The 23,817-nt window shown below is 45.1% G+C and overlaps 1 protein-coding gene across 2 annotated transcripts in view; it reads right to left on the reverse strand.

Moving 5' to 3' along the window:
• HTT (huntingtin) overlaps window positions 1-23,817 on the reverse strand; it is a 301,306-nt gene that overhangs the window by 66,366 nt on the left and 211,123 nt on the right. For both annotated transcript variants that reach the window (XM_073574569.1, XM_073574568.1), the window contains 3 exons: window positions 18,562-18,769; window positions 4,571-4,715; window positions 3,811-3,990 (listed from right to left, as the gene is read on the reverse strand). In XM_073574569.1, the coding sequence (XP_073430670.1) occupies window positions 3,811-3,990; window positions 4,571-4,715; window positions 18,562-18,769 (533 nt within the window). The remainder of the gene's footprint in view (window positions 1-3,810; window positions 3,991-4,570; window positions 4,716-18,561; window positions 18,770-23,817) is intronic.

Genomic DNA, 23,817 nt, shown 5'->3' on the forward strand with positions numbered 1-23,817 from the left:
CTGCTTCACAGAAGTTTATAATGCAGAGCCGTGAAAATAAAAAAATCTTTTTTTCCTCAAAAAATTATATTTTAGCTCGCAATTTTTAATTTTCGCAAAGGTAACAGGAGAAATTGGACCCCAAAAGTTGTTGTCCAGTTTGTCCTGAGTACGCTGGGGTAAACCACTGTTTGGGCGCATGGCAGAGCTAGGAAGGAAGAGAGCACGGTTTGACTTTTTGAACGCAAAATTGGCTGAAATCAATGGTGGCGCCATGTCACGTTTGGAGACCCCCTGATGTGTCTAAATAGTGGCAACCCCTCAATTCTAAATCAACCTTAACCCCAACACACCCCTAACCAAAACCCTAATCACAACCCTAACCCCAAACCTAACCATAACCCTAACCACAAGCCTAACCCTAATCCCAACCCTAACCCCAACACACCCCTAACCCTAATTTTAACCCCAATTCCAACCCTAACCTGTTATGAATGAGTCACCGTAGAATGCAAAAACAGAAATGCTAGCTAAGTCCAGAAAACCAGAGAAGTTGGCAGCTATCGGATTGCAGACCCCTGAACCTATCAACAACAACTAGCAGTAGCCGTGGGGGGTTCCTACGATGCCCTAGACCCCTCGATCACAGCCGGAGAACTGCCTAGCCTAAAGACAGAAAGGGAAATCTAAAATGCCCCAGAGCAGACCCCAAAGCAATAGGCAGCCCCCAACATATAATGACGGTGAAGCAAGAAGAAAAAACACTAACAGATAGAAAGATAGACTGAGCAAATGATGGGGCCCAAGCTAACTAGATAGGACAGGATAGGAAGGCTGCTGTCTGCAATCCACGAAAAACCCTATCAAAATAAGAGCCAACAGACTGACAGGGAAAAAGGCCCTGAAGACGCTAGGCTTCAAAAAGACTATGTCAGTACTCAGGTATTTTCTGAAGACAGAGCAAACCAACAAAAAGGAATACAGCTCACCCCAGCAGGGAATGGCAGAATCCAGAAAAGCAAGACAAACTAAAACCAAAACACAAATGCAAAAAGGCAAAGCAGAAAACTTAGCTTTTGAGGAGCAGGAATCAGACTGGTCTCTTAGAATTCCACAGAGAAATCACCAGCGAGGCAGAAGGGCGTCGGCTGCCTTATATCCAGTCAGAGATCCCCGTCGCCCAGTCATCCTCTCCCAGCTCAGGTGCTTGGTAATCAGCCTCACTACCTTCCTTCACCAGAAGAGGGAGTTCATCAGACCTCAATGGTGAAGGGAAAAATGAACTCATAACAGTACCTCCCCCTTGAGGAGGGGTCACCGAACCCTCATCCACGCCACCAGGGCGATCAGGGTGAGCCCGATGAAAGGCACGCACCAATCTTTTGGCATGAATATCAGAGGCAGAGAAGGGGAAAATGAACTCATAACACTAACCGCAACTCCAACCCCACCCCCACACCCAACCCCAACCCCATCCCCAACCCCATCCCCAACCCCATCCCCAACCCCATCCCCAACCCCATCCCCAACCCCATCCCCAACTCCATCCCCAACTCCATCCCCAACTCCATCCCCAACTCCATCCCCAACTCCATCCCTAATGGAAAAATAAAAATATTTTCTTATTTCTCCCTACCTATGGTGGTGATAAGGGGGGCGGTGATTTACTATTTTTTTATTTTGATCACTGTGAGTTTATCATAGTGATCAAAATGAATGAATAGAATCTGCCGTATGCAGATTCGATGGGCGCATTACGCATGCGCCCGCCATTAAGATGGCAGGGCCCATGCAGGAGGGAGCGACACAGGGACTCAGGAGGTACTGGAGGGGGGACAGTGATCGGGAGGCGGGGGAGCAGATAATGACTGCGACGACAGATCGCCGCCGTTATTCAGTGGGGGGAGGGGGGGTCTGATCGCTGTCTCCAGTCATGTCAGATGCTACTGCAGCAACGGCCATGGCTGGATTGTAAAATTTCATGAAATTTCATTGATGAAATATTATTATAGCTCTGATTGGCTGTTTCACTTTTAACAGTCAATCTGAGCGATCGTAGCCGCGGGGGGCAAAGCCACCCACCCTGGAGTGAAGTACAAAGCCCCCTGTATCTGAGGGTCGGTGACCTTTCACTGACCACGCAGGGGGGCCAGGGGGACTTATCAATTCATGACACAGCATATGCATCATTGGTCGGATTGGCACCGACTTTCATGACGCAAACGCTGTGTCACTGGTCGGGAAGGGGTTAAGCTAGCCAATCACTACTTTTGTGTTGACCCAGGACGGGGTGCCGTACAGTCTGGCCTTCACTTCTGTGCCCAGTACTAAACATGGTGAGACTCAATTTGCAAGATGTGGTGAAGTGGCCAGGTCAGTAAACGGTGGCATTCAAGCAGGAGTCCAGAGAACCGCCTTTTACCCGAAGGCTATTAGTTTGATTAGCTGGCATGGAGCGACATCATTGTTGTGGTGCGATGCAGGTCAACTAATCAATAGAAGAGAGGTAGATTGTCAAAATGTAATCTCACGGCCAAAAATTACTGCCCTGGCTATTGAACCAGGCCCTGTCATTTGAGTAGCTGATTCAACACACGGTACAGTCTAGGAAGCGCCAGAGGAGCCAAAGTTGCCATGCTGAAGGTGCGCCGGTGGCAGAAGTTAGTACCAGCTACCATGGAAGACTGCAGTGGATGCCTAACTAGGGCAAAACAAACCGAACTGCTCATCGTTGTGTGGTTGCTTTTATATTTTTCTACAGCTAGTTTAACTTCTTGAAGTTTTTAACAACACTTATGTCCAGCCACATAAAGCTCAGATGATAACCCCAACCAACACCTTTGGGATGAAGAAAAATGGAGATTGTGAGCCTAGCCTCTCTCCAACATCAGTGTCTGACCTCACATATTGTCTTTTGGATGAATGGGCAAAAATTTTCACAGACATAACATTCACTGCAAGTATTGACTTATACCCATTGTAGCATAGCTGAGAAGGACAAGGCTAAATCCTAGTTCTGCAGTACTCAATTAGATGCACCTGCAGTGTATTTCTAAGAAGCAGGAAGTAGCTTCATGGTGTGTCAGTCTGCTGGATTTTGAGCAAAGTTGAGTGTGCTACTGGTGAGAGACCAGCCAAAATGTGAGCTGCAGCTGAGAGAGACATGCTGGGGTCTGCTTGTGAAAGCTGCATCTTGTTTAGTATAACCTGTGGCAGGAGTTGAACACTTCTGTTTGGCGCTGGAAGCTGCTGGAGTTCGAGTTGGAGGGGATCCCTCTACGGGTGGAATTGTGCCTCTTCTGAGTATGAAGTCTGCTCTGGTAGAAAGAACTGTAATCCGTTCAGGTGAGCCCGCGCCGACATATGTGATCATGATGAAATGCACAGGCCGTGTGCAGAGAACCACAAGTATCAGCGGTTGCTATGGACAGCAGCTGTTTTGTTTGCCCAAGCTGGGGCTAGCTCGGCCATGTATGAGTAGCTATGGTCTGTTCTGTTTAGTTAGCGCCCACATAGGCTGCGGATTTGTGTGTAGGATTTTGCTTTTGTGCTGTGCAACCTGTGGAAAGCTATAAAAAGTGCATGTTTGAACCAAAACATCTGTGTGAAGATAACCTAAGGCCTAATGATGCCTAGCAGAGAGAGTGGAGTGAATCCCCTGCACTATTTTAATTGCAAATAAGCTATAAAACATAACCCGATCTTAAAGAAACAGCGATTAGCCGAGAGTCCTGGGATAAAACACATGCATAAGTTCCTTTGTGTGGTGGATAATGTAACTGCACACAGCAGGCTTTCCTTATGGGGCACAGAGAGAATTAACATACTTACTGTTGCTAAGTTCTCACAGCGGGACTGGATGGCCTGGATGAAAAGGCCGCTAGCAGCAGAATTCCTGTGTATTGCACTAATGAAGTCCTGCACCGGGGGTTCATGTGACAAGTTGATCAGATCTTGCACGTGGTTCACAATCAGCCAGGTCAGATGCTCCGAATCGTGCAGATTTTGACACTAAAACACAAAACAAGGGGTTATTACTTATCATTTTCATACCCAAGTGTCTTTTTTTCTTAATGATAATTTGTATTGCTGGAGTCAGGCTCTGGACAGAATCAGTCTCCTTCCCCTCCTGGCAGATGGCAAGTTCCTTCCTACTTGTCCTGCAGAAGAAACCTCCTAAACCTTACTATTAAACAGGCTCTGCTCCTATCCTGACAAGCAGGCAGGAAGCGATTTCTATTGGTTGCTCAGCAGTGAAAAGAGGATCGTTCTGCACACCTGGCTGGGAGGGGAGTGAATCAGCATGTGAGTCCACCAGCACTGAGCTCAGGAGGTCGCTGTGCCTATAGCAAGACACTTAACAATACGTGGCGCCATACCATGAAAAGTAAACTGATTAACATCTCAAGGAATGAGGATTTTTTTTTTTTTTAGCAGCATGACAATGGCAATCCTTATTCATTTTCTCTGATCTGTACAATAAAGATATCAATAAACGACACGACTCCTTCACAGATTCTGATTAAAGCCCCTGTACTGTGATCAGACATAAAGTAGTCAGCTTCTTCGTAAGGTCACAAATGATACTCACCACATAGTCACAGAAGAGGATGAGGGCACCCCGGCGGACTATTTCCCGGTTACACACGCCGAGCCGGGACTGCGGCTCCGCCTCGTCGCTGTCCGTGGATATCTGAGGGCTCAGCAGCAGTTTGGTACTGGACAGGTTGTTTCTCCTTTACACAAGGATTAGATAGATTATTTTTCATGTGTAAATTTTACTTAGCCGTAAAGAAATTGAATAAAAAGATAACAATAGAGAGAACACTCATCAACTGAGACCCAAAAATGAAAGACCTGCAAGGAACCCCAATAACGGCAATAGGAACTATTAGTGATGGTCTAAATCAACCAGAAGATGAACGGGGCACAGGTAGAGGTGAGCAAATAAATTTGCAAGACCCTGGTCAGTATTCTGCAGCCGCAGGATGGGAAATCTGCGACCTCCTCCGGACTGCCGGCTTCCGCGGCTCCTCTTTTGATTAGGTGGCCTGGCGCAAAGCTCACGTTGATTAATCGAAAGAGCAGCAGGGGATGGCGGCAGGTCCAGCATGAATGGGACACCGACCCAGCCGCTGGACCTGGATCCTGTAAATGTATTTGCTTATCTCTAGTCCAAGGTGTCATCACGGTTCATTTGTAAGTGGAAGCTACTACAATACAGTAGTGTGAACAGAATCAAAAACGTGACGACACTCATCCAGGTGACACCGATGATACAGATCCATTCTATCAGCTCCTATGTAGATGAACAACCATGCTGTTATTTATGTAGGAGCTTGGAAATGCCCCATGACTTACAACAATTTAAAAGGGGGAACCAGTCAAACTGCTGCACCCCATTTGTTTAGTATAGGGGCATTATGAGGAGCGGCACTGTCCTGAGGATATTACTCGGCAGAGTCTTATGCCCAGAAGACATTCTGCTGTTTAAACCAAATGCTACCAAAAACTGGACATGTCCATGACCAGACTCCTTGTATTAGTCTACATGAAACATGAACGCCAGGTTATTATGAATTCACAGACACCAAACATGTCTAGGTTCCTTTTTACTTAAGTGGTGAAAAAAAAATCCAAACTTTTTTTAAAAAAAAAACACAAAACGCAATTTTCTGAGACCTGTAGCATTTCCATTTTTCGCGATCTCGGGTTGGGTGAGGGCTTATTTTTTGCCTGCCGAGCAGTCGCTTTTATTGATACCATTTATGTGCAGAGACGATCTTTTGATCGCCAGTTATTGCAGTTTATTGCAATGTAGCGGCGACAAAAAAAAACAAAAACGTAATTCTGACGTTCTCAATTTATTTATGACTACGCCGTTTAGTGATCAGGTTAATTCTTTTTTTTTTTATTGACAGATCGGACGATTCTGAATGCAGCGATACCAAATATGTGTATATTTGATTTTTTTATTGTTTTATTTTGAATGAGGCAAAAGGGGGGGGGGGGATTTGAACGTTTATATTTTTTAAAAACTTTTTTTTTTTTTTTAACTTTTGGAATGCTTCAATAGTCACCATGGGAGACTAGAAGCTGCAGTTGTCTGATCGGCTCTGCTACATATAGGTGATGATCAGATCCGCCTATATATATAGCAGAAATGCTCACTTGCTATGAGCGCCAACCAAGTGGTCCGGCTATGACAACCAGAGAGGTCTGCTGGAGACCTCTGGTTGTCATGCCAACCCATTGGTGACCCGTGATCACGTGACTGGGTCACCGATGGGCGGCATGGCCGGCGCGCTTACCAGAAGCGCAAATGCCGCTGTCAGATATTGGGTGGATTGTGATTCCACCCCCGGCGCACTTACCAGAAGCGCAAATGCAGCTCTCAGATATTGGGTGGATTGCGATTCCACCCATGGCTGTTAGAGGCACATGTCAGCTGTTGAAAACAGCTGACATGTGGTAGGAAAGATGTGGGCTCTGAGCTGGAGTCAACAAAGGGAGGGCTTCCGACATGGGCGTACTATTACGCCCAACATTAGAAAAGGGTTAAAGAGCCTTGTCATATGACTTAGGATAAAAGACTAAAACCAAAATTTAAATTTGCAGACACTGTTTTGGGGTACTGCCCCTCATCAGTGCTAAGAGTGAGATCTGGTTAGGCAGTGTGAGGAGTCTCTGACTGGGATCCAAGGACTAATGTTTCTCCTTGCAGAGAGTGACATGTTAAGCATGCCGAGGTGAGGAGATTGAAAGCCGCAATGCTCCTCTCACACTCAGGTCTGCTGTGCTCCAGCACTTGTCACTCTGCAGTGAGAGCAGAGTGCTAGTCAGAAAATAGAAAAATCTACACAAGAAAAATAAAACTTATCATAAAAGCTAAGCAGTGGCTTATTTTCTGACGACAAATTTCCACAGGGGGAGGTGGGCAGCAGGGGAGGGAATAAGACTTCGGGGAGTATCGCTTCAAAACTGAAATAAAAGTTTAGAAAATACATGAACAATAAAAACAAACCTTGAGAACATGTAGCATAAGGTCTAATTAATAAAGGACATTATTCTACACAAAATACCAAATCATAATCCATAGGCTGCTTTCTGGGTGTCTGGCATCACGTCAGGTGAAAGGTGGGAACCATGGCAACAAGAAGTTAATAACTCGTTAGGCTTCTCAATTAATTATATGGGGCCCAAGTAATTATGTATAAATCGGAAGAACAAATTGTGCCGTGCGTGATGGCTGTGTAGGAGCAAACATTGTATTTATGAGGGAGCGTGTCATATTAGAATTGTGCGCGCCGGCCTTCCTCCTACACTAACGAGCGCGGTGCTCAATAATAGCACCGTACACACGAGCTGATGTTATTATGGCCATTGGGGGGGGGGGGATACAAAACAAGCACATGCTGACAACGGAACGGAGAGGAGAAAAAATAATCTTAATGAGCATGATTTAGCCAAAAAAAAGTGGCTTTCCGATTATGTTCTAAATGATTTATCCCCCACGCTCCTGGAGACCTGATCCCGCCAATGCCGGCAGGTTCAGCTGACCTTTATCGCATGTGTATCAGGCCTGTTAGGCCTCTTTCACACTTCAGTTTTTTACAATCAGTCACAATGTTCTCTCTCTCTCTGGCTGCGATTCCTTTAAAATTCTTCTCTGTCGGATCTGTCAAAAAAAAAAACGGACAGGTGGCATCCGTTGTCATCAGTACTAAAACGGATCCGCCATCCGTCCTTTTGGCGGATTTTGACTGATGCAAAAAACTGAAGTGTGAAAGAGGCCTTACACAACCAGACCATAACTGAACAGATAATATAAATCAGTCTTATCTCTGCATTCCTTAGTTTGGAATCTAAGCTACTAAAAAGTTTTACATTGATTAAATAACAATCGAACAGATTCAAATAATCGACTTTGTATTGGATCCATCTCATCAGAGAAATCGTCCTCTTTCTCCCCTACACTGATCTTTCGCTTTCCATTCAAAGGTACATAACGTGTATTCATTGTAGACAGATTCCCCCCATTACTGATATAGAAGAAGACTGTTGGTGCTTTTAGAATTCTATGAAGAGGGGAGGGAGGAGCTAGAGGTGACACAGACATTCTGCTGCAAGATCTCTTGAAAAGACAGCTACAGTTCTCCATAGAACTTTATGAGCACCAACTGCCATCTCCTCTCTCAGTAATGGAAAAAAAAATATGCATTCACTGCAGACTAGTGTTGAGCGATACCATCCGATACCGTGAAGTATCGGATAGGATTGGATCGGACCGATACCCAAAAAGTATCGGGTATCGCCGATTCCGATACTGGAAACCCCATTCAAGTCAATGGGACAGAAATATCGGAATGAAAAAACCCCTTTCTTTACTTGTACATCCAGTGCGGGAGGGAGGAAGAGTGTGGGCAGACACTGTGCATGTCTGTGTGTGCGGGCGGGGTCTGTACGGGCCTGCCGTGGGTTGTGTGTGTGTGCAGGCATCGTCCGATGGGACTACAAGTCCCATCAGGCTATGCCTGCTACAATGACAGTGATTGACACATTAGCCAATGATGGGACAGTAGTAGTCCCATCATCCGGATAATATGTGGAATGAAAAAAAACAAAAAAAACAAAACAAACAAACATACATACTACATACATACTTCCTATATACTACATTCATACAACATACATAAATACTACATACATACATACTTCATATATACTACATACATACATACTACATACATACAACATACTGTGAGAATCATGTGGGAATAGTGGATGAGGGCAGGTATATCTCGCCCAGATACCTTTCCTATGTGGCCTAGTCTGGTCAGTATCTCACCTGGTGACTAATGAATAATGGGAGGCGGATATAAAAGGATGCCAGGTGGTTGTGTGAGTGTCTCAACCTGGGAACACAGAGAGCATGTCTGTGTGAGAGACACACGTAGGTGAAAGCAGTGCCCACGGTAACTGTGGTTTGGCTGGACGGGAGAAGCCTGCCAGTTGGTAGTTAGGTTGTACTTTGTTTAGTTAGTGCCGGACAGGCAAGGATTTGTTTTATGATTTATTTCTTTATGCATTGCTTTCACCATTAATAAACCTGACCCAGTGTCAGTTATACCCGAATCCCAGCTCTGCGCCGGAATTTCATGCTGAACGCACGTGACCTTTGACCCCAGCAAAGGCGATCCCGGAGTGTTTTATCACATTGTGGTGGAGAACGCGGGCATCACGTTGCAAGCATGAGCATGGAGGACGTGGTGAAAGCGCTGGTACAGTCCACCGCCGTCCAGCAAGAAGCTAATCGGGTGATGATGGCCCAGCTGAAGGAGTTGGTGGACATGACAGCTACCGATCGTTCGCTTCTCCAGCAGGTGGCGCAGCGCCTGGCTAGCCTACATGAGGTTAACCTGGAAGCCGAGTCAAGAGTGATTCACGTTAGTCGGTACTGGCAGAAGATGACGACCGAAGATGACGTCGAGGCATACCTGACCACGTTTGAACGGACGGCGGTGCGAGAAAAATGGCCGAAGGCACGATGGGCCGGCCTGACTGCCCCGTTTCTTTCCGGTGAGGCCCAAAAGGCTTATTATGACTTAGAGCCTGAAGCTGCGCAGGACTTTGACAAACTGAAAGCCGAGATCTTGGCCCGGCTGGGAGTGACGACCGCTGTCCGTGCACAGAGTGTGCATCAATGGACTTATCAGCCGGATAAACCACCGCGGTCACAGATGTTCGACCTGATCCATGTGACGAAGAAGTGGCTACAACCCGAGGTGCTGACAGCGCTAGAGATTATCCAGAGAGTCGTCATGGACAAGTACCTGAGAGCTCTACCGCCAGCCCTGAGGAAGTGGGTAAGCCATGGAAATCCTACGACGGCAGATCAACTAGTGGATCTGGTTGAACGTTACTCCGTGGCGGAAGGACTCCGAGACGACGCTACCCCACCTTGTTTTTCATCGTCTCCACGTGGAACCGGTAAGACTGTTCCAGGCAGTAGGGGAGATGGAAAAATCCCTAAGACAGTGGGGGAGGAAAACGGGACTGCCCGCACTGCGAGGCAGAGAGTAACGAACTATGGTCTAAGCAAGGGGCCCGTTAGATGTTTCCGCTGCCAAGAGATGGGACACATTGTTGCGAACTGTCCGCTCACTACTGAACCCATGCAGTGCGATGTCACAGACTCTGAAAACCGCATGTCTATGGTTGCACGGGTAGTGAGTGTGAATGCTGGTCAAAAGGAGGTGTGTGATTTAACTGTCGATGGAAAAAATGTGGTGGCATTGTTAGACTCGGGAAGTGTGGTGACTCTGGTGAAGGCCAGTCTCGTGTCAGCCCCGACTGGACCAGCAGACAAATTTTCTGTAACGTGTGTGCATGGAGACACCTGTTCGTACCTCACCACGGTCATATGCATTACTACTTCCTATGGGTCTGTGCAACAAAGTGGGACTCGTCCCGGCGTTATTGCATGATGTTATCCTGGGCCGGGATTTTCCCCACTTCTGGCAATTGTGGGAGAATCAGTTGATACCTCAGGGTAATAGTGTACATGATTCTTCTCCCAGGGCGCGTGTGGGTCCCGAACCCCTGGAAGGGGTCTCCCCGGAAGACTCGGGGGAAGAGTCTGCTGGAAATGACCTGCAGTTCCCGTTTTCAGTCATGGCGGGTGATACGGAGGAGACCAGGGTAGAGGAGGAGGCCGACAGCCGTCCACCTCCCCGTTTGCTGGATTTAGAAGTTCAGAAAGATGACTTCCAAAGCGAGCAAATAAAGGATCCTACCCTTTCTCAGGCTAGGACAAATGTAAAAGTAATAAATGGGGTACCCGTAGAACCTGGCTCTAGGCTGGCATATCCTTACATGGTTCTGGAGAATGATTTACTCTATCAGATAGAGAAAAAGGGGGAAGACACGGTGCAACTATTAGTCGTGCCAAAACCCTACCGGCGGAAGGTGCTGGACCTGGCCCACGGACATGTGATGGGAGGTCACCTGGGAGTCCAGAAAACCACTGAAAGGATATTACACTGTTTTGTTTGGCCAGGCATGCATCACGATATTCGTGTATATTGTGAGTCTTGTCCTGACTGCCAAGCCTCTGCGCCTAAGCCCCGGTTCTGTAGCCCTTTGGTACCCCTACCTATTATTGAGGTCCCGTTTGAGAGGATTGGGATGGATTTAGTTGGGCCCCTTCCACGGTCTGCACGTGGACACCAACATATCCTGGTCATCTTGGATTATGCCACTTGTTACCCGGAGGCCATCCTTTTGCGTAACACGGCCACCAAGACGATTGCCAAGGAACTGGTGCATGTGTTTAGTCAGGTCGGTATACCAAAACAGATACTCACCGACCAGGGGACCCCCTTTATGTCCAGGGTAATGAAGGAGCTCTGCCGGTTGTTACAAATCGAACCGTTACGCACATCCGTGTATCACCCTCAAACAGACGGGTTGGTCAAACGGTTCAATAAAACTCTGAAGCAGATGCTGAGAAAGGCGATAGACAAGGATGGGAAGAACTGGGACTATTTACTTCCGTATTTGCTTTTTGCCATCAGGGAAGTGCCCCAGTCTTCCACGGGGTTCTCGCCTTTCGAGTTGTTGCACGCCCGACGTCCTCGCGGACTGTTAGACATCGCCAAAGAATCCTGGGAGGGTCAGGTCACTCCATTTAAAACGGTGATAGATCACGTCACACAAATGCAGGACCGTATTGCGGCTGTTATGCCTATAGTCAAAGAACACATGATGCAGGCTCAAGGAGCCCAAAAAAGAATCTATGATAGGGGCGCCAAGATCCGTACGTTTGCACCCGGAGATAGGGTGTTGATCCTGGTCCCCACGGTGTACAGTAAGTTCCTAGCAAAGTGGCAGGGCCCCTTTGAGATTAAGGAAAGAGTTGGTGAAGTAAACTACAAAGTATACCAGGCAGGTAAACGGAAACCTGAACAGATTTATCATGTAAATCTGATAAAACCCTGGAAAGATCGGTCTGCTTTGTCAGCGGAGCTGGCCCGTCCCGTCTGCTCGCATACCGTACCGGAGGTATGGGTTGCAGAGACTCTCTCGGAGCGGCACAAGTCTGAGGTCAGGCAGTTTCTACTTCACAACCAAAAGTTTTTCTCAGAAAAACCAGGGCAGACTACGCTAATGAAACATGACATCGTAACGGAACCTGGTGTCACTGTTCACGTAAAACCCTACAGAATTCCGGAATCGCGCCGTGAAGCCGTTTCCCGAGAAGTGAAGGCAATGTTAGAGTTAGGTGTCATTGAGGAATCGCACAGTGCTTGGTCCAGCCCGATTGTGTTAATTCCTAAACCGGACGGCACAATCCGGTTCTGCAATGACTTCAGGAAACTGAATGCGGTCTCAAAATTTGATGCCTACCCTATGCCCCGGGTCGACGAGTTAATAGATCGGTTAGGTAAAGCCCGATATATTACGACCCTAGACCTAACAAAGGGGTATTGGCAGATCCCTCTGGCGGAGGCTGCCAGAGAAAAGACGGCATTTGCTACGCCGAAAGGTCTATTTCAGTATGTGTATATGCCGTTTGGACTGCACGGAGCACCGGCGACCTTCCAGAGACTGATGGATCGAGTCCTGAGGCCGCATAGGCAGTACGCTTCGGCCTATTTGGAGGACATTGTCATTTACAGCTTGGACTGGGAGACTCATCTCCAGAAAGTACAAGCTGTGATTGACGACCTGTGGGAGGCAGGTCTAACCGCGAACACCAAGAAATGTCATATCGGGCTAGAAGAAGCCCGGTATTTGGGGTATGTAATTGGGAGGGGTGATGTTAAACCCCAGCTCGATAAGATTCAGGCGGTTCAGGACTGGCCGCAACCTGTCAACAAGAAGCAGGTGCAAGCCTTTCTGGGGATCGCCGGCTATTATCGCCGGTTCATACCCAATTTTGCAGCCATCGCTACCCCCCTGACGGATCTTATAAAAGGGTAAGTCTCCGTCATGATTAAATGGAGTTTAGTGTCTGAAGAAGCGTTCCATAGCCTAAAACGGGCACTTTGCTCTCAGCCCGTACTGGTGACTCCGGACTTCCGCAGCGAGTTTGTGGTGCAAACGGATGCCTCTGATACCGGTATCGGGGCCGTACTCTCACAAGTGAGGGACGGAGTGGAACACCCAGTCCTCTATCTCAGCAGGAAGCTGAATAAACACGAGCAAAGGTATGCAGTCATAGAAAAAGAGTGCCTAGCCATTAAGTGGGCTCTAGAGGCCCTCAAATATTACCTGGTGGGCCGAAAGTTCAGGCTGATCAGTGACCATGCCCCTCTCAAGTGGATGCACTTGAACAAGGAACGGAATAGCCGGGTGACCCGGTGGTTCCTTGCCCTGCAGGCCTACACTTTTACGGTGGAGCACCGCCCAGGGGTACAGATGGGGAATGCAGATGCCCTGTCCCGAGTGCACTGTTTGGCGGGTGTCATTGCTCGACCGGAGTGGTCTGAGCAGAGGGGGGGATATGTGAGAATCATGTGGGAATATTGGATGAGGGCAGGTATATCTCTCCCAGATACCTTTCCTATGTGGCCTAGTCTGGTCAGTATCTCACCTGGTGACTAATGAATAATGAGAGGCGGATATAAAAGGATGCCAGGTGGGTGTGTGAGTGGCTCAGCCTGGGAACACAGAGAGCATGTCTGTGTGAGAGACACACGTGAGTGAAAGCAGTGCCCACTGCAACTGTGGTTTGGCTGGACGGGAGAAGCCCGCCAGTTGGTAGTTAGGTTGTACTTTGTTTAGTTAGTGCTGGACAGGCAAGGATTTGTTTTATGATTTATTTCTTTATGCATTGCTTTCACCATTAATAAACCTGACCCAGTGTCAGTTATACCCGAATCCTAGCTCTGCGCCTGAGTTTCATGCTGAACGCACGTGACCTTTGACCCCAGCAAAGGCGATCCCGGAGTGTTTTATCACAATACATACATACTTCATATATACTACATTCATACAACATACATACTACATACATACATATATACTACATTCATACTACATACATACTTCATACATACTACATTCATACAACATACATACATATATACTGCATTCATACTACATACATACTACATATATACTACATTCATACTACATACATACTACATTCATACAACATATATACTACATTCATACAACATACATACATATATACTACAGTCATACTACATACATATATACTACAGTCATACTACATATATACTACATTCATACTACATACACACTACATATATACTACATTCATACTACATATATACTACATTCATACTACATATATACTACATTCATACTACATACACACTACATATATACTACATTCATACTACATATATACTACATTCATACTACATACACACTACATATATACTACATTCATACAACATACATACTACATTCATACAACATACATACTACATACATACTACATACATACTACATATATACAACATACATACATAGTACATACTACATACATACAACATACAGTACATAAAACATGTTACAGACATACAGTGCCTACAAGTAGTATTCAACCCCCTGCAGATTTAGCAGGTTTACACATTCGGAATTAACTTGGCATTGTAACATTTGGACTGTAGATCAGCCTGGAAGTGTGAAATGCACTGCAGCAAAAAAGAATGCTATTTCTTTAATTTTTTTTTAAATTGTGAAAAGTTTATTCAGAGGGTCATTTATTATTCAACCCCTCAAACCACCAGAATTCTGTTTGGTTCCCCTAAAGTATTAAGAAGTATTTCAGGCACAAAGAACAATGAGCTTCACATGTTTGGATTAATTATCTCTTTTTCCAGCCTTTTCTGACTATTTAAGACCCTCCCCAAACTTGTGAACAGCACTCATACATGGTCAACATGGGAAAGACAAAGGAGCATTCCAAGGCCATCAGAGACAAGATCGTGGAGGGTCACAAGGCTGGCAAGGGGTACAAAACCCTTTCCAAGGAGTTGGGCCTACCTGTCTCCACTGTTGGGAGCATCATCCGGAAGTGGAAGGCTTATGGAACTACTGTTAGCCTTCCACGGCCTGGACAGCCTTTGAAAGTTTCCTCCCGTGCCGAGGCCAGGCTTGTCCGAAGAGTCAAGGCTAACCCAAGGACAACAAGGAAGGAGCTCCAGGAAGATCTCATGGCAGTGGGGACATTGGTTTCAGTCAATACCATAAGTAACGTACTCCACCGCAATGGTCTCCGTTCCAGACGAGCCCGTAAGGTACCTTTACTTTCAAAGCGTCATGTCAAGGCTCGCCTACAGTTTGCTCATGATCACTTGGAGGACTCTGAGACAGACTGGTTCAAGGTTCTCTGGTCTGATGAGACCAAGATCGAGATCTTTGGGGCCAACCACACACGTGACGTTTGGAGACTGGATGGCACTGCATACGACCCCAAGAATACCATCCCTACAGTCAAGCATGGTGGTGGCAGCATCATGCTGTGGGGCTGTTTCTCAGCCAAGGGGCCTGGCCATCTGGTCCGCATCCATGGGAAGATGGATAGCACGGCCTACCTGGCGATTTTGGCCAAGAACCTCCGCTCCTCCATCAAGGATCTTAAGATGGGTCGTCATTTCATCTTTCAACAAGACAACGACCCAAAGCACACAGCCAAGAAAACCAAGGCCTGGTTCAAGAGGGAAAAAATCAAGGTGTTGGAGTGGCCTAGTCAGTCTCCTGACCTTAACCCAATTGAAAACTTGTGGAAGGAGCTCAAGATTAAAGTCCACATGAGACACCCAAAGAACCTAGATAACTTGGAGAAGATCTGCATGGAGGAGTGGGCCAAGATAACTCCAGAGACCTGTGCCGGCCTGATCAGGTCTTATAAAAGACGATTATTAGCTGTAATTGCAAACAAGGGTTATTCCACAAAATATTAAACCTAGGGGTTGAATAATAATTGACCCACACTTGTATGTATAAAATTTATTAAAATTTAAATGAGCAACATAACTTTTTGGTTTGTAAGATTTATGCATCTGTTAATAAATCCTGCTCTTGTGTGAAGTTTGAAGGCTCTAACTTATTTGCATCTCATCAAACCTGCTAAATCTGCAGGGGGTTGAATACTACTTGTAGGCACTGTACAACATATATACTACATACAATAAATTCATACAATACATACATATAGACATACAGTACATACAGTATAACAGAGTACATACTCACCATCACTTGTCACTTTGATCCCTGAAGCCAGTGTCATCTTTAAAAAATATTAAAATAACAAACAACCGATATACTCCCTGATCCGCAGAAATCCACGCGTGTCCCACGACGATCTCCCGTGGAGAACAGCAGCATCAGCTGATGCCACCGCTCTCTAGGGGCCCCAGGAATACAATGACGGGAGGTAGGTATCCTTCCGCACTGTATTCCTCCGCCACTGTAAAAAAAAATAGTCCCTAGTCTCACTTTTGGCATTGCTGTGTGAGAAAGTTCCCACACAGCTTTTGCCATAAAGTGAGACCAGTGAACTATAGTAACCTCTCAGTGCTGTAGTGCAGAAGATCGTCGTGGGACACTCATGGATTTCTGCGGATCAGGGAGTATATCGCTTGTTTGTTATTTTAATATTTTTTAAAGAGGACACTGGCTTCGGGAATCAAAGTGACAAGTGATGGTGAGTATGTACTCTACGTTATATGTACTGTATGTCTATATGTATTGTATGAATGTATGTAAGTATGTAGTATATATGTATGTAGTATGAATGTAGTATATATGTAGTATGTATGTAGTATGAATGTAGTATATATGTAATATGTATGCATGTTGTATGAATGTAGTATATATGTAGTATGTATGTAGTATGATTGTAGTATATATGTTGTATGAATGTAGTATATGTAGTATGTATGTATGTAGTGTGTATGTATGTATGTATGTATGTTGTATGAATGTAGTATATATGTAGTATGTATGTATTATGAATGTAGTATATATGTAGTATGTATGTATGTATGTATGTATGTATGTAGTATATATGTATGTTGTATGAATGTAGTATATATGAAGTATGTATGTAGTATTTATGTATGTTGTATATATGCAGTATGTATGTAGTATGTATGTTTTTTTTTTTTTTTACATTCAACACATTAGCCGGATGATGGGACTACTACTGTCCCATCATTGGCTAATGTGTCAATCACTGTCATTGTAGCAGGCATAGCCCGATGGGACTTGTAGTCCCATCGGACGATGCCTGCACACAGACACAACCCCCAGCAGGCGCGCACAGACCGCGCATCATGATGACATCATTTCAGCAGCCAATCACAGCCACAACACTGGCTCATTGCATTATGGGAACTTTCGATTCCGGTATTGTAAAAATATCAGTACTCGGTATCGGAATTCCGATACAGCGAATATCGTCCGATACCCGATATTTGCAGTATCGGAATGCTCAACACTACTGCAGACACATTTTACCTGTAAATTGAGAATTTTCACAGTGAATAATCAATTCAGGATTAAAAAGAAGCAGATTTCTCTGATAAGATTAATTATAAAGTTCCTTATTTTCATGTGTCCTAATGATTATTGAGGAAAAAAGTATATATATTAAAACGGCTGTTACTCTTTATGCTTTCGGGGCACCGGCACATCTCAAAATGCAAATGCAGAAGTCAAACACTTGTGTACATCATCCAATACCATATTCACCCCCTGCTCTGACTATGTAGAGAGTTGTGTTGCTGTGGAACAGCTGCAGGATTTCTCAATTTTAAGAAGTGATGGCAAACGATGATCAGGGGAGGCCTCTATCTGGGATCCCACACAATCCTAATAGTAAGGGGGGCCGCTGTGCTGCTGCAGCAGAGTCCCCCCCCCCCCCAAGGCTGTGTATAGGAATGCAGATACCCCCCATTCACTTGTTGCAGTTCGCCAGGGGGCGCTGTTGTGCAGGGACAGAAAAAAAGTGAAGGGATTGCAGTACTGAACCAGCGCTGCACTCACTTCATCCTCAAGATCCGATCATAGATTGATTGTCACATCTTAGTGCCACGTCTGTCTATCAGCTTCGCCTGGTACTGTAGTTCAAACCAATTCATCACACAACCTATAATGTTGCACTGATTATAGGAGAATAAAAAATGAAGACTATTTTTCTAACCTTGACCTTCCCTTTTAAAAACCCTCACCTGGTTCTGATCTCATCACACGTAGACATCAGGCTACATTCACATGAGTTTTTCATTTTACACAGTGGAAATATAGGCTCTTTTTCTTCTGTATGGCCTCTGGAACCCCAGCAAAACAGAGAAGAGGGCCCGCAGAGCGTATGCTCAGACTCCGGTCCATTCATTGTCTATAGCACTGTAATTGCTATTTCCAGACAGTCCCATAGACAATGAATGGAGCAGAGGATGAGCATGCATACCTAATCCAACCAAGTCTCTGTGGAGCTCAGTTTTGGGATCACTAGGGACCCAGCAAGTTATGTAACCCGCAATTTTTGAAACTCCCTTTAACGTGTTTTCTTAAGAGGGATATATAACGAGGTCTTACTTTAGGGTCTGGTGGACTTCTGACCACCAGTTGTAGTTTGTGTAGTCAATCAGCAGCAGAAACTGACACCAGAGAAGCACTAGAGATGGATGGGTGGGAAACATGGACTCCACCAGGTCGCTCAGGCTTTCCAGCGTGTAGAAGGTGCCATCGTCGCCGCTCCCCTTGAACAATCTTGTAGCTGCGTTTGTGATTCTCCGGAATGTACCTGTGTAGAAAAAAAGATTTACAAAACCATCCGCAGTAAATTTGAAACAAAAATTTCTGCAACTCTCCCACTCGTGTGAATAGAGTTTGAGGAAATTAATCCACCTCCTGCAGGATCAACTAGAGTTAGATTATTACCGCTATGTATCCTCAACTGCAGAAATGTCTACCACAAATTGGCAAGGCGTGAACAAGCAATGGTGGATCATTTCCAATAAAAGGAGGGAAAGAGAGACTATAAATTAAATTAATAAGTCATTTCATCTGTCAAGCTACTAAAATCCGATTCAGACTACTTTTATAAGAAAAGCGCTGTGCTCTGCCTATATAGAATATTCACGAGATGGTAGAAATGACTCGGAACAAGATTCTCGGGGTTACTACAATTATGGCCGTCCCAAACAGCTTTTTTTTTTTTTTTTTTTTTATTTTATTTAAAAAGGTTTTCCATTAAAGTACATGTTAATCAACAGATTTTGGAATAATAATAATTTCCACAATTGGATATGTTTAAATAAAATGTTCCTGTGCTGAGATAATCTTATAAATGTTCCCCTGCTGTGTACTGTGTAATGTCTGTATCTGACTATGGAGGAACATGGTCTGATCATACCATAGCTCCTGGGCAGGGGAGGAAGCAAAAAACAGTATACAGATAGGACAGCAGGGGGATAAAAAAAATTATTCTTTTGGTGAGACAAAACATTTTGATGCCTGTTTTTAACCCCTTACTGCCACTGGACGTTATAGTCCGTCCCATGGCAGTACCCACGCTTTGATGAGGGCTCCGGTGGTAAGCCCGCATGAAAGCGGGGACTTGTCAGCTGTTTTGAACAGCTGACATGTGCCCGCAATAGGCGCGAGTGGATCGCGATCCCACTCACGCCTATTAACTAGTTAAATGTCACTGTCAAACGCTGACAGCGGCATTTAACACGCACTTTCGGCCATCGGCTAGAAAGTACGCGCACCGCTGACCACCCATCTTCAGGGTAACAGGGAGTAACGTCTCACCCCGTTTCTCCAATTCTTAAGCAATCGAGAGAACAGTATGGTGCCATCCACATAGATACCTCAATCTAGTTTGCGGGGCAGGACCTTAGCCCCTGACTTTTTAAGAGTGTCTTTGGGTGGTTTGTGGCGGCCAATCCTTGCCTGTTCCCCACCCAAGACCTCTCTACAGGTCGACACGGTCTTCTGCACCTTCTGGGACCAGGACGGTGCGGGAAGGATGACGCCTTTTTTTACTGTGAACCCCTCCTCACCTGGGGGCTCCTGATGTCATTCTGGGGATGGAGACGAGAGAGTCGGGACCTCAGACAGACAGGTACTCTCCCTCTTTTTCCCCAGTCCCGCTCTAAGACGGTGGGAGGAACCAGCATAAAGTAGACGAGATCCCAGCTCCCTTTTGCTTCCAGAGCGCGCTCCCTGACACGCCGAATTACTCAAAATGTAGTCAACTTTTTCGGCCTCCATTCGTTGAATACGCCCCATCATGCACGCCAGACAATCAGCGAGTCTTTTTTCCCTCCTACGGGAGCACCTGCTTTGTCTCGGTGGGCTCGCTATGTCCCCTCACCTTTGTGTGCGATGGCCAATCTAAAGCGCCAGGACGCTCATGCGCCCTCTCTCTCCTATGGGAGCATGTTATTGCTCTTTCAGCCCATAGTTACCTGTGATCCCCAATGCAGGCTTCAAGAACGATTTTACGGTGAGTACCAAAAATTTTTTTTTTCTTCTTACATTCTTTACTGGTTGGGTTAATTAATTTTATATTTTGATAGATCGGACTTGACATATATATTTTTTTTGCTTTATTATAGAGGAAAAGGGGTGGTGATTTATAATATATTGTTCAATCACTTATACTAAATACTGCAATACCATACTATTACAATATATAGCAAAAATCATGGCCTCCGCTGAACGGCAACCACAGGCTGCTTTTCATGCATGGATGGAAAATGAAAGAGACATGGCACTTGCTGGAGCATTGCAGACCCTTTACATAGCTGATATCTGACCACCATTCATGGTGCAGACACTGGCGATTCATGGCAGCGCACAGTGCATCTGCTGGGAGGATTTACAATGTTGGGAGGATTTACAAGTCTGCAGTGAGTGACTGCGGACTTTTGATTTTAGACTGGACAACCCCTTTAACAAAAAGCACATCTGGCAATAATTTTCATCATCTCAGGCCAGGAGCCTGAACTTTACTAAATAGATATTATTGTTATATAAAAACCAGGTAAGAGGATAATCATGTGTTATATGGCCTAGTTAAAAGGGGAGAACGAGACAACCCCTTGGGGTAAAGACCATAAAAATTAGCACTAAATAAAAAGGCCCATATTTTTGGAAATGTATGGCAGATTTAAGAAAAAAAAAACAAAAAAAAAAAGAATACATCAAAATTCTTTATAGGGGGTTATTTACTAGGGGAGGACAAAGCGGCTTGTAAAGGGTTAAAGAAGCACTCCCATCAAAGTTTTTATCCTCTTAATATATTGCCAACATTATACAGCACTGTGTACTTACAATTGCTCATTTTACCTTTCTACCCAGTAAATTCTTCTATTTCCTCTGCACTATGTAGAAACAGGAGGCAACTTGTCCCTGTCCTCCTCCCCCTGCCAGGCACTTTTGCTGTGACTTATGGCTCATACAGGGAAAATTGACCTCCTATTTCTACATGGAGTTTAGAAAGATTCAGTTAGTCAGTTTTCAATCACAGCTGACACCCGGCACTTTAACCTCCGAGATGCTGCGATCGAACATGATCGCAACATTCAGGGAGCAGGCAGAGGGATGACAGCCCCTCTGCCTTTGGATCGGAGACCCCACGGCATGACTCCGGGTCCCGATCATTGCCATAGTAACCCAATGTACAATGTAGTCATGACGACATCCAGGTTGCCAGAGCTGAGAAACTTCCTGTCATGAGCAGTGCACGTCAGGAAGTCTCTCAGGTCACTAATGTGGCTAAATAAGGATATAAAAAGGGCAATAAATAACAAGAACAAGGCATTTAAGAAGCTAAAACAAGAAGGCAATGAAGAAGCATTAAAAAGTTAGAGAGAAAATAATAAAACGTGTAAAAAACAAATACATTTAGCAAAAGTGGAAACGGAGAGACTCATTGCTAAGGAAAGTAAAACAAACCCCAAACTATTCTTTAATTATATAAACAGTAAAATGATTAAAATTGATGGTGTCGGCCCTTTAAAGAACAATGAGGGTGAAATCATAGAGAGCGATGTGGGAAAAGCAAATGTTTTAAATACTTTTTTCTCAACAGTGTTCACACAGGAAAAGGATTTGCCAGGGGAAATGCAGAGTGATAATGTAAACTCCCCATTAAGTATTACCTGCCTAACCCAGGAAGAAGTGCAGAATCGCCTTAGTAAGATTAAAGCCCCCGTTACACATAACGATATCGCTAGCAATATAGCTGTAACGTCACCGATTTTGTGACGTAGCAGTGATATTGCTAGCGATATCGCCATGTCTGATACTTACCTCCGACCGGCTCCCCCGCTGGTTATCGCTGATCGCGCGAGAACGTCCTGGACCATATCTCGCCGGGCGCTTCCTGCTGGGCTTCCTGTGGCGCTGACTAGCGCCGCGTGGACGCGGGCGGGAGGACGTCTTAATCGCCACATCTGACAGGTAATTAATGACCGCTGCTATGTCGCTGGTGAGATCTCCCTGTGTGGCAGCTCATTAGCGACCACTTAGCGATGCACCAGCGATCCATATCGTTGTCGGGATTGCTGGTGCATCGCTAGGTGTAACGGTACCCTAAAATTGACAAATCACCAGGCCCTGATGGCATTCACCCTCGGGTATTAAGGGAGTTAAGTAATGTGATAGACAGGCCTCTATTCCTTATATTTAAAGACTCTACAGAAACAGGGTCTGTTCCTTTTGATTGGCGGCAAGCAAATGTGGTAAAAATATTCAAAAAAGGGTGTAAAAGGGAACCTGGAAATTATAGGCCGGTAAGCTTAACATCTGTTGTGGGTAAAATTTTTGAAGGGTTTCTAAGGGATACCATTATGGAATGTCTCAATGTTAATAAATGTTTAACTCCATATCAACATGGATTTATGAAGGATCGCTCCTGTCAAACTAACCTGATCAGCTTCTATGAGGATGTAAGCTCTCAAATGGACCAAGGAGAATCATTGGATGTCATTTATCTCGACTTCTCTAAAGCATTTGACACTGTCCCACATAAAAGATTGGTAAGTAAGATGAGAAAGCTTGGGCTAGGGGAAAATGTGTGTAGATGGGTAGGTAGCTGGCTTAGTGATAGAAAACAAAGAGTGGTTAGTAATGGTGCATACTCAGATTGGGCCAGGGTTACTAGTGGGGTACCACAGGGTTCTGTATTGGGCCCCCTACTATTTAATATATTTATTAATGATCTAGTGGATGGCTTACACAGTAAAATATCAGTATTTGCCGATGATACAAAACTATGTAAGGTAGTTAACACAAAGGAGGACAGTTTGCAACTACAGACAGATTTGAGTAAATTGGAGAATTGGGCCGAAAAATGGCAAATGAGGTTTAACACAGATAAGTGTAAGGTTATGCACATGGGAAGGAGAAACAGATGCTACAATTACTTACTAAATGGGAAACTGCTGGGGAAATCAGACATGGAAAAAGACTTAGGCATCTTAGTCAATAAGAAGCTAAATTGGAGTGCCCAGTGTCAGACAGCTGCCACCAAAGCAAATAGGGTCATGGGATGCATTAGAAGAGGTCTGGGGACACGAGATGAAAACATAATTCTCCCTCTGTACAAATCACTCGTCAGACCACACTTGGAGTATTGTGTGCAATTTTGGACGCCGGTGCTCAAGAAAGACATTACTCAACTTGAAAGGGTTCAAAGGCGGGCTACTAAAATGATAAATGGAGTTGTTCACTACAATACCCAGAAAGGTTATCAAAATTAGGTCTATTTACTCTAGAAAAGAGAAGACTTAGGGGAAACCTAATATATATGTACAAGTATATCAGAGGGCAATACAG

The sequence above is a fragment of the Dendrobates tinctorius genome, unplaced genomic scaffold (genome assembly GCF_039654945.1).
Source record: "Dendrobates tinctorius isolate UK_male_01 unplaced genomic scaffold, ASM3965494v1 ptg000039l, whole genome shotgun sequence".
In the NCBI taxonomy this organism is placed as follows: Eukaryota; Metazoa; Chordata; class Amphibia; order Anura; family Dendrobatidae; genus Dendrobates; species Dendrobates tinctorius.